A 12,402-nucleotide genomic window follows, 5' to 3' on the forward strand; every position below is an offset into this window, starting at 1 on the left:
ACAAATGAAGGAAGATACCTATCAATCTCATCCCTTAAGTAGAGTAGTATGGTCAGTAGACAATTAGTGTATGTCTGTTTCTGGCGAATGAAGTATTAGGTTGCTCTACGATAAATATGTTTTCGAACTGCTAAGTCATAATGATTATAATTTACCGTAAAATACAAAAATGTAATCGATGTAAGATTCATCTGACTCGATATATAAACAATCTATAAGTTTATTGATCTCACTTTCGTGAAAACTAAGATGGCTGTGGGACTGATTAGGTGCAAAAATATCAGTTATCTATCAATTGAGAACAATTTGGATTTGGGTAGCCGATTAGGCGCACTTACCATACTGTAGGCCAATTTTTGGTTAAAAAGACCACATATTGTTTTCAATAACTTTCAAACAAATGTTGGGAATTTTATTTATTAATTTATTACAATGTTCTTTATGTAAATCTTCTCATTCTACTTTAATGTATATACTCCCAGATTTGTGTGGCACGCGTTAAAATTAATTTTTTTATGTGGGACTGTTTAGGTGCAAAAATATCAATTATCCATCAATTGAAAACTGGGATGAATTTGGGTAGGCGATTAGGTGCGCTTACCATACTGTAAGCCATTTTTTGGAGCGACAAATAAACGTGAAACATTCAAATGTTACACAAGAAACTTTTCCCCTAGATCAACAGTTCTCCAACTCTATTCCAACCTTTTAAAAACATTAATGTATCGAAATACCCTATTTTCTGCAGAAGTTTAGTAACCATGATTCTTCTCACGTATTTTAACGGGTATCAAAGTTATTTCACTACTTTCACGGACGAGTGCACTTTCATCCCGAATAATAAATCCCTCCTTCCCCCTCTCTCTCTCTCTCTCTTTCCCATTTCTGTCGCAACCAAACTGTATCTGGCCGACCTGGCGATCCGCTGTTTGCAGTTGGGAGCCTCGTATCGTGTACGACCGTATATTACTATCTCTTCGTCGTGTCCATGCCGATGCCCGCTCCCGGAATATTTCCCCGTGTTTCCCCGGGATTTCCATATTTCTTCTAGTGTTGCCGTGTTTGTTTTCGCCATTTCCCGATATTAAAACGCTCGAGTGCCGCGGACCCGGTGTTAGGTCTGGGTTAGTACTGTCCCCGTTGCATCGTTCCAGGCGTTATTGTCGTCACTCCAACGGGACCCGTGGCGATTTCTTGCGGAACTGAACGGAAATATTCTTATAGAACCCGTACCAGATGTCGCGATTCTTATGCATCGATGTGCCGGAATTCCGTATTGGCACTTCGATATTCAGATATCTCAATTGACTAACCACCTACCAATTCGATATGTTAAATATTTAAAAATAAAATTTATATCATATGGGTGGCCAATTAAAGACCTTGATACGGGTAGGAAATTATTTATTTCATTACTTTTTATAAATTCAGGTATTATGATAAATGTTATTTTTACAGTGGACTCGAACTATATTGCCATGCTCGGGGCTGTAGGGGAGTAAGTATCTTCTAAAAGAGATGTCTTGTATCGTTACTTCTCTACAATATGTCCGGTTTAAGTATGTATACGCTATTTATTATTTCTTCTGTCTATATATTATTATTTCTCTGACTATTGAAAATACGAAAAAATGTTCCATATGAAAGTTGTTTGATTTTATCGAACACACTTAATCATCCCTTTCTGAGCGACTGTATTTACTAAAGGCTGTAATACTAACTTACACATTATTCAACGAAACTTGAACAGAAATAATTAAAAAAGTTAGGTGAAAAATTTGAAAACCATACCTCCCATCCATATACATAAATGACGTGTTTTTTATTCATTTAAACTAGTGCTGTTTCCTCTACGACTATTGAGTTTTACTTTGAAATACTGCAGGAAAATATTCTGATCTTATACGAGAAGTTACTTCGAGTTTCAGACACTCTGTTCAATAATAGCCTGTAAAGTCGCCCCAAAAATTCTTGCCGGCGGTGCTTGAAAGCTAGAAGAGTAAATGGATGCTCTCGCGAGCGAACGAACCGTTCGATTGAAATACGTGCCTGGAGAATCTGTCGCGAACGTGCGTCCGTCGAGCGCTTGAAGATTTTACGAAGTGGGTTGGGAGCTTTTACGTAAACGCGTCCTGCATTCTCGGTTACTTGAAGTTCAATTCTTTGTCAGAGGCACTTTCCACTCGAGCTAATCTGAAATGCGTGTCTGAGAATGCGCCCGTTGATAGTTCATTGTTTCGGCAGTGCATTGGGTGAGTACGGAGAGTTTGCTTTTCATTTCAAATAAAATCAAATGTAAAGGGGCATTCTACGCAAAATCAGACGCTTTTGGGGGAACCATTTCGGATTTTGTTCAAATTTGGATATGTTGTACTACCAGTTGATATTAAAATAATAGTTACAATAATTATAGTTAGGTTGTAAAATACACTTCTCAGAATGGTGAATTAAGATCTTAAAATCTATATATTAGTCATGTGGCAATTTTTAATAAAAATTGAAAAAAATTTTTTAATAGATTGTAGTCTTTAGCAATATACGGGGTAAGTCACCTAACGTTTGCACCTCAAATATCTGTGTTGTTTTTAAAGACAGGTCAAATGTTTTAAGGACGAAATTGGATGGTTAAATCGGGCTCGCACGATGCCAACAAATTTTTGTTTTTACGTCATTTTTTTAGAGATATCAAGGTCACCTTCATTTTTTTAAATGGAATCACCCTTTTTTAAACACCTACGGTGATAGTCCTTTTCATTAGGAATTCAGTGACTATAATTATTCAAGGTCATTCAACGTTACTGCAGAAGAAACAGCATTAAAATAGCCGTGAGTCTGAAAAATTAATTTATTGCGGAGATCATGGTCACAAGAGATTATAACACGCGCTATTGCAATTATCGATATATTCGAAAATTACGGTTGCTTTATGAAATGTAACGAAAATATTGGAGTACCCGGAAATGGGAGACTCGTGAGGTGATTTGAAACAAGTTTTTCCTTAGCAAAAATGTTGTCCGAGGCTTTGTTAACGAGATATTAACAAAAAACCCCGACCAATCAGAGCTCTGCCGGCAGACACGCGCTCTGAACTCACTGCGCGTGTCTGTCGGTCGCCGGACTCTGATTGGTCGGGGTTTTTCGTTAATATCTCGTTAACAAAGCCTCGGATACAATTTTTGCTAAGGAAAAACTTGTTTCAAATCACCACACGAGTCTCCCATTTCCGGGTTCTCCAACATTTTTGTTACACCCGGTAGAATTCCAACAAACTCTGACGGTTAAAGTGAAAACAACTAAGTCGAAAGTTCATTCGACGACGAAACGAGCACCGAAATGAAATTCTAAATAGTTAACAGAAATATTTATTCTTCATGGCACTAATTCGAGATCGCATCGTGGCAACTTCGCAACTGTTCCCAATGTTTTTTAATTGCTTGTCACGTCGGCAATGGAAGAAATCGGTTCCCATTGATCTATCATGAAAAATTCAAGGTGAACCGAAATAACGTGATTTCTGTCCCTATCGGAAATTACGTTCGTGCCCGCGTTTCTAGTCGTTTCACATAACTTCGACGGGGGATTCGTGTATCGGAGGCCTCTTGAGCGTATCTGCGGTCCTTGTCGATCAATAAACGTCGATTGCGAAGCGGGAATCTCGTGAGCACAATGAAACGCGTCTGGAAATCGAAGTAATAACGAAAACCGCGGCCTCCATGGCAGACAAAACTGGGAAACACGCATGGAAAACGACCTGGAAAATGGTCGAAAAATCTTCCTTTTAAAGTTTTTGAGAGTGTATCGTATGTACGATGAACCACTAGTGACTCACACGTTTGTTCGCATCAAAAAATTGTATTTTCTTGTTCTACGTATGCGAACGTGTTGCTCTATGTTACAATCAAACAATATATGTAAGCAAAAGGGGCAATATTTAAGGAAAGAAAGATGTGATGAATTTAGCAATCATTTTTGTAGGTATAAATGAACAATTTTATGAATCACTGTATGCAGACATAAGCATTGGGACACATCTTAACCCCTTCGCATCGGAGGACGAGATATCTCGCCATGTGATATCGTTCATGATATACTTTGGACGAGATATCTTGCAACGCAATGTCTTTCATGCGATGCTATGTACGAAATATCTCGCGACACAAAATCGTTCGCGTGCTGCTTTGGACGAGATATGTCGCGCTCACGTTCCCATTTTTCAACGTTTACAACTGAATGTCACTCATCGGTTGCTTTTAGACGATGGTATTCCGCTTCTACATTGAATTCATTACAACAGTTTTCATGGAGCATTCCGTAAGTGTAGTCATCATGTTGCGATGATTTAATAAGAATCGCATTATGGAAAAATAAAATCATTAGTTTCTAGAAACAAAAGATTTTCTTCATTTGACAATCCTAACCTTTTCTACATTCACATTCACAGTGACCTACGAATTTATTTTGATACAAATCGTTGGACGAGATATCTCGCGTTGTAATAAAAGAACGACTTTGTGTCGCGAGATATTTCGTACATAGCATCGCATGAAAGACATTGCGTTGCAAGATATCTCGTCCAAAGCATATCACAAACGAAATCACGTGGCGAGATATCTCGTCCTCCGATGCGAAGGGGTTAAATGCGAATCATACCCGGTAAGTTCGTACAAAATCATCGGTGATATTAAATATATTTTGTTCCTGGCATTGTTTATGGTAAATGGTAAAAGTGATGCAAAATATATAGTATCCATGAAATGTTAAATTTTTTGTAGTCAGAACGGGTGTTCTGATCTTCATCGGTGGGCATTGTATACGTTCTGTAAATATGTATATTGAGGTATACAAGGTGTCTCAGATAACTTGATCACTTCGAGTAATGACTTAACGGTACACTTTATGAAAATTTTGAGGCGTGGAACTTAAATGGCATCAAGGGGCACATCTTATAAGGGACGTGCTTTTTTTGTGGGTGGAGGCATTTCCGAGATTTCAAGGTCACCCAGATTTTTTTTAACGGAATGACCTATTTTTTCGACCGTAGATCGATAGAGTATCAAATTCTGAATAAAAATATGTTAACCTTCATACGTCCCAAAACTAATAGTTAACGAGATACCGTAATGTCTCGATGAGTGCAACATACTCGGTTCCACTTCGGAGCATTGATGGCAAGGCGGAAAATTTTTCAGCTCCACATAAATTTGTTTTTCCCCGAAGCCGAGCCTCTGCGTAGTTTCTGTTTACTCTGTTTTGATTGGTTCCAGGGGGGACCCAAGTACGTCGCACTCATCAAGACATTAGTATAGTTCTAAAATCTGGTCACATATAACTCGATATGATTCCCTTCCCTATCATAGTTCCTCCGAGGAACAATTTTCGATTACGAAAATGTCGAATGGATCGTGTGTTTCGCTCGTCTAGCAGACAATGACGTGACGCGACAGAAGTCAGAGTCGAGATAATGAAAATGTGTCTTCCGCGAAATAGACAGACAGCAAGAAGGACAACAAAGCCGGCGAGTGTCGTTTGGCACGTACGAGCCGGCGAAGAAGAAAAACTTGACGATGGATCGATAAATCCCCGCACCACCCTTTTCCTCTTCCTGCCAGGACATATGGAGGGCGCGAAGTTCACCGACATCGGACGCGACCCTGACTGAAACGCATAAAGCACCTTCCGTAATGAAAGCATTCGAGCAAACGACGGCTCTGTCGAAGAACGTGAGCCATTTCCACCCTTTCTTTCGACAGATCGTGCTTCTTGTTGCCGTTTGAAGAGACAGACGTGTACTTAACGTATTGCAGGTGACAGCAATTCAGATATTGTTGGCTACGTGCTCCGTCATTTCTTCTTCTGATGGTTCCCCTTCCCCTGCGTACAGTGAGAGTCAAAACTAAGTATATATTTTATAAAGATAAGGTTCGTGTAATACTTGTGTGGCGTCCTACTATTGTAGGATCATGGCAGTAATACAGTTGGATATGATTTTCTTAACATTTTCAAGATGAATAGATAGCTAAAAAGTTGGAATAAAAGGAATTCGAAGCTATAAACACAAAATTTAGTAAATATCGTTAAACATGGTAAATGTACTACCGTGATTCCTCGATGAATGCGACAGGAGCAACAGCGTTATTCCCATCGCTGGTGCGTCCCTATGTGGAACCAATCAAAACGGAGTAAACAGAAGCTAAGCAGAGGCTGGGCTTGGGACAAAAAATAAATTTATGACAGTCTGAAAACTTTTCCGTCTTGCCATGGATGCTTCGAAGTGGACCCAAGTATGTCGCACTCATCAAGACATTACTGTACTATGGTTTGGAACAGTATGGAAACTTGTGGTTTAGGGCAGTTAGTTTTTATCACAATACTATAGATAAATTTGGATGTTTAAATATTTTAAAATCAAAATTCAGCTGCAAGTGCATTCATAAACATTTCGTGAGTATGTAACCTAACATATACAGCAAAGGTGGTAGTTAAAAATTGTTTTCTGGAAAAATTTCTAGTATAACCAATCCAACTGACCAACACAACTATGTTCGCCGGAAAAATCTCACATATAGATCAGTCTCATAATTCGTTCTACGGTCCCGAGATTCGTTCCGCGATGCGAAAGAATCTCCATCGGATGGTCTGACTTGTCTAGCCAGTCGACGGGTCCGAGGTCCAGCCGTTGGCTGGACTAAATTGAAAATTTCACACCTGACGGTACGTCCGTCGGTGATTCGATGGGATTTCATCGACAGACGCCGGGGATTTTGCATAACCTTTCGTTGCCGCGGATTCGAACATGGAAGCGAAATTATTGGGGTATCGCGGCCTCGCTGTGAAACGACCGTAGTATTTTCCCAGGCCCTGGGCAATCCGGGGTATACTGGTCTTGTTTTCGATTGAAACGGCTTCGCCGGCGCAGCGAAGCAAAGCCTCTTTTCGATCAGCGCCCAGATATGTTTAAAGGGACGTACCTGATCCACTTATACACCGAGGGAACGGGTTCTGACGTCAAACTGTATTATTTTGCCCCATATCGTGTGTACTTTTGATATATAGGGTGAGCTATATAAATCAAGTCCCGTGAATGTCTTCGAAACCGTTAATGATATCGAAAATGTTTCTTATTTTAATATATTATAATATATATAATAATAATAATAATATTAATGTAAATATCAGTAGTATACCGGTATTTTCGGTTGAATCTTCGCCCTATATAACCCAATGTAAGTTCTATCCTTATAAAAGCCGAAAAAATACCGGTATTTATTTCGGTTTTCGGTGATATATCGGTTTCGGTGTAGCTTTGATGGCATAATACCGGTATCAAAATTATACCGGTTTAGGTCCCTGTTTTATACAAGTGACTTTGATCCAATTGCAGGTGGGAGGTTCGTGGTCACATCCCAAGGCGACCTCCACATCAGAGCCGCCAGACAGGAGGACGGCAAGGCGACGTACTCGTGCTTGACTCTTCACGCGTTGACCGGTGAAAGAAGAAAAAGCGAACCTGCTACGTTGACAGTAACAGGCATGTCATTCGTGTCGATTCTTCACAGTAAACTTCTAAGTAAAAGCCAAAAGTTTCCGGCTTAATCTTCGGCTAATACTGAAGAAAAAAAAAGAACTTTTCTTACGTTTCACTTCTGGTTTTGTATGATTTAAAAAAAAAACTGTTCTTACGTTTCAGTGAAATCATAATGTGCACAGAATAACTTTTTAAGCAACGAAAGTGCAACTCACTGTACAATAAAGAATTCACTTCTATTAAATTGTTGCACACGAAATCATCGTTTGTACCAACAGTTGATATTATATTGAACATTGCATGCATTTTATTCGACAAAGTAATATTATATAAATTGTATACACATTTTTCATTGAAATACAGGTGTAACATTCGTGTTTATTTATTACATAATTACTGTACTACATTTGGAGATTACTCTTCGACAACACTTACTTACAGCTGCCTTCTTTGTGGCTGGGTACTCACACGATGCCAACAAATTTTTGTTTTTACGTCATTTTTTTTTTTAGAGATATCAAGGTCACCTTCGTTTTTTAAAATGGAATCACCCTTTTTTAAACACTTACAATGATAGTCCCTTTCATTAGGAATTCAGTGACTATAATTATTCAACGTCATTCAAGGTCACGGAAAAAGAGTGGTTCCATTTAGAAAAATGAAGGTGACCTTGATACCTCTAAAAAAAATGACGTAAAAACAAAAATTTGTTGGCATCGTGCGAGCCCCATTGAACCATTCAACTTTGTCCTGAAGACATTTTACGTATCTTTAAAAACAACAAAGATATTTAAGGTGAAAACGTTCGGTGAGTCACCCTGTATAGCTATCACTAAATCACCCAATTTGTGTGCAACAATCTAATTGCAGGTAAATCAGATTTAGGTCAGAAATATTTGAATCTTATTGCATACATGAACACCAATCTTTTCAGATTACTGACAATTGATTATTATCTGTAATACTTTTCTTTAGAGTCAAAGGTCAATTCGTATGAAATAAACTCCATTAGAATTTAACACTTGTGTTTCAATTTTCAGAACCAAGTAGACATATGCCGCCGAGACTGATGCAGAGGTCCCAGATCGCCATTTCTGCCGAAAGCGGCTCGGACGTTCACCTGACCTGCTCTGCGCAAGGAAACCCGCCCCCGCAATTTACCTGGTATCGCGATGTTAACGGTTGGTTTAATTAGGGGATTGTTTACTGTATAATCCGGAGCACACTGTAGATTGCGTAGCCTAACGTGTTCGCGTAATATCGACATCGTTCGGACATTGTCCTCTAAACAGCAGAGAGCTAGGGTTATAATTTAACTACCATTATCAAGAATGTATGAAAAAGATATTGAGGAATTAACACGTGACACTTCTGTTACAATTTTCACTCGACCAAAGACATATGAAACTGCTTTGTGATATCCTTTTTGGGTGATCCATCGCTTAGGCTGTGGCACAAATATTTTTATTATTCATAAATTGTTCCAGATTTTGTTACCTTAAAACGAACAACATTTTATAAACCTTCCAGATCAGTTTGAACATATTTCACATAAGATTCTGGAGTTATTTTGATTAGTCACCTTACATGGAGATAATATGGATGACCAATTATGTGATTCATCCTGTACACGCGACGTTCCGTTTCGTCTATTTAACAACAACATTGTCAGGACCATTTGGTTACTATCCTCCTAACTGGAAGCAACAGTCGTTAGGATTGTTAGCATCCTGCATAACGTTTATGGTTACTGTTACAGGACACTCGATACCCGTGGAATCATTTAGCCAACGGATTCAACTCTGGGGCGATTTGATGCAAATTCGTCGCGTGGATGCGCAGGACGCAGGCAGATATATTTGCCGGGCCAGCAACCAGGTGGGCGAGCAACGGGCGGAAACACACCTGTCGGTCACGTCAAAACTTAATGCACGGATACAGCCCCGTGTTCAGGTACGAATCTGTCCAGTGACAATCAAACACTTTTATCCTTATGAAATTGAAGCTTATATTATTCCACAAATACTCTCCATAGCCATCAAATTGTAAAACGAATGATAACGTAACAGAAAATTGATAAATACATATAGTCTAGATCAGGCCTGGCCGAAAATTCGCCCGTGGAGCCTAATCAGTTTCATTGCCAAGATCTGAAATCCCAGTTTCGATAATTTATGAAATCTAGGACGAGAATTTCATTACGCAAGTCCAAGTTTCTATTGTGCCGACTCTGTCTCGGGATCATAGATAGCCTGTAATAATTGTCAAAATGTTAGAACTTTTCCATTTCAACTTCACAACATTTCCCAACTACAATGATCCCTCGATGTATGCGACACGAGCAACGGCGTTATTCCCACCACTGGGGAAGTCCCCCTGTGGGACCAATCAAAACAGAGTAAACAAAAGCTAAGCAGAGGCTCGGCTTCGGACAAAAAACAAATTTATGAGGGGCTGAAAACCTCTCCGTGTTGCCACGAATGCTCCGAAGTAGACTCGAGTATGTCGCACTCATCGCAACATTACCGTATAGAGTTAAATATCTTGTGTTAAATAATCGTATTTATTACGTAGACATTGATAAATATATTTATCTAGCACGAAAACAATAGCGCATCGTGATATTCGTTGAAGGGCAACAGACGGAACTGACAGTGGCGGCGGAAGGGAGGACAGGGCTGCGTAATTCGTGACACGGGCATTAACTTTCGAGCACGAATCGTTAACCGTTTCCCGGTTATTTACAGACCATCAATTCCGGAGAGTCCGCCACTATGAATTGCACGGTGGAGGGTTATCCGGTCGAGAGCGTCGAGTGGTTGCACGATGGTGTGCCAGTATTGACCGCTCAGGACACAAGGATCAGATTGCTGGCTCCTCTGGTACTCGTGATAGGCTCGATCGGTCGAAAGGACAAGGGGATGTATCAGTGTCTAGTCAGAAGCGACAAGGAGAACGCTCAAGCCACAGCCGAATTGAAACTTGGAGGTATTTCCACGGATTATACCGTTGTTACGTTCAGGAATATAGTAATTACATGAAACTATTAAAATATGCATAGATATTACTCTATATGAAAACAGGCCCAGAGTATAAGTACCTATCAAAATTAGGAACTGTTGGCGCTACTAGACGATACTAAGAGGGTGTAAATTAGTGTCTTACAAGGAGAGGTCTCTAGGTGTAACGCTGACTTTTTAAGAGGTTTAGCAGAATGATAGAGCTTGGAAATCTGAAGCCAATGATATTTGTTTTAGCCCCATATGACCATTAGTTTACGAAATATTTAATGTTAAAATTGTAGCTTATATGTAGGGAGTTCCCGAACTGATAATACAACCCTAAAAGAATGTGATTTTGCATGCAAAAATATACCGAAAATGTAGAATATAATTTTTTCGTACGATGCTTCGTTTTCTAGACAAACAAATTTGAAAATCTGATAGATCCGCGTGTAATTGAATAGAACTTGGTTAACACGTCTGTTATTATATTCTGTTTCTACTTGTTGTCAACACGAATTGTACATAAGCGTTCCATGGATTTCAAAAATTGATTATCTTGAAAATGAAGCATTATACGAGAAAATTTTATTTTGTATTTTCGACTTATTTTCACATGCAGAATTATATTCTTTCGGGTTGTACCGTCAGAGAATCGAGTACATTGAGTATCGAGTACGTTGAGTACCTTGAGTACCGAAAACTTTGAGTGCAAAGTACTTTGAGTACCTTGAGTGCCAAATAATTTGAGTGCAGAGTACTTTGAATCCCTTGAGTACCTTGGGTACTTTGCGTACCGAATATCTTGAGTACCGAGTACCGAGACCCTTGAGTATCGAGTACCGAATACCTTGAGCGCTGAGTACCTTAAGTACCGATTCCTGTGTCTACCGAATACATAGAGTCCTGAACATCCATATTATAAAAAACAGAGCAATCATGCTCTGAAATACTGACTTATAAAATTCCTATTAATCTTTATTCAATTATCCCAGATACTGTGCCAGAACTGCAATACACGTTCATCGAACAGGCCCTACGACCAGGACCTCCAGTGTCTTTGCGATGCTCTGCAACAGGATCTCCACCCCCATCATTCACATGGCTCCTAGACGGAGAACCTCTGAGCGAAATCGCTGCTGGGCACAGGTGCGAATCGGGATCAGATCGATCAATATTCCACTTCTTAACCACAAACAATGTCCACCCAGGTACGCGATAGGACAGTACGTCGATCAGTCCGGGGATGTGATGAGTCATTTGAACATATCATCAGCCGCGGCTGAAGACGGCGGCCTCTACGCCTGCGTCGCGTTCAACAACTTGGCTACGGTTGAACACAAAGCCAGATTGAATATTTATGGTAATTTTAATAATAATGGAAAAATACTTATTTGTTTATTATAAAAGAAAATACTGACGTTCTATTCGGCATTCTTGATTTGGTTTATTCTAAGGTATTATACATTATGGAGTTTTATAGTTTGGTTAGGACAGTTATTTTTTTCCTGAACTGTGTCTAATCAACTCTGAAGCATTATACTAATCGATTTGCAATTCTATGAAACTAAACGTCCGTTCACGTTAATACCTCTGCTAAATAAGAATGAATCGTTACTCTGTATCAGTCAAATAAACGGAAGGTTAAGCTAAACGAAGCTAATTTAATGCGCTAATACTGATAGTTTGTCGCGAATATTTCGCAAACTAAACAACTCCCCGCGTTATATGTATGGTAAAAAGTTGTTCAAAATGTCGAATTTTACAATATATCCAAAAATCATTCAAATCGGAGGGTAGGTAGCTTTTCTACGTATTCACCCAATGTTTTGAGCGGAGAACGTCGAATTCAGATGCCGATCATTCAACATGGAC

General features: G+C 39.3%; 1 protein-coding gene across 1 annotated transcript in view; it reads left to right on the forward strand.

Moving 5' to 3' along the window:
- The window catches only part of LOC107190826 (Down syndrome cell adhesion molecule-like protein Dscam2), a 153,849-nt gene that overhangs the window by 120,252 nt on the left and 21,195 nt on the right, over positions 1–12,402 (forward strand). Inside the window, 6 exon segments of the mRNA XM_015579713.1 lie at positions 7,382–7,528; positions 8,566–8,706; positions 9,285–9,478; positions 10,273–10,513; positions 11,523–11,690; positions 11,693–11,890. Of these exon segments, the coding sequence (XP_015435199.1) occupies positions 7,382–7,528; positions 8,566–8,706; positions 9,285–9,478; positions 10,273–10,513; positions 11,523–11,690; positions 11,693–11,890 (1,089 nt within the window).

The sequence above is a fragment of the Dufourea novaeangliae genome, unplaced genomic scaffold, assembly GCF_001272555.1.
Source record: "Dufourea novaeangliae isolate 0120121106 unplaced genomic scaffold, ASM127255v1 scaffold11, whole genome shotgun sequence".
Lineage (NCBI taxonomy): Eukaryota > Metazoa > Arthropoda > Insecta > Hymenoptera > Halictidae > Dufourea > Dufourea novaeangliae.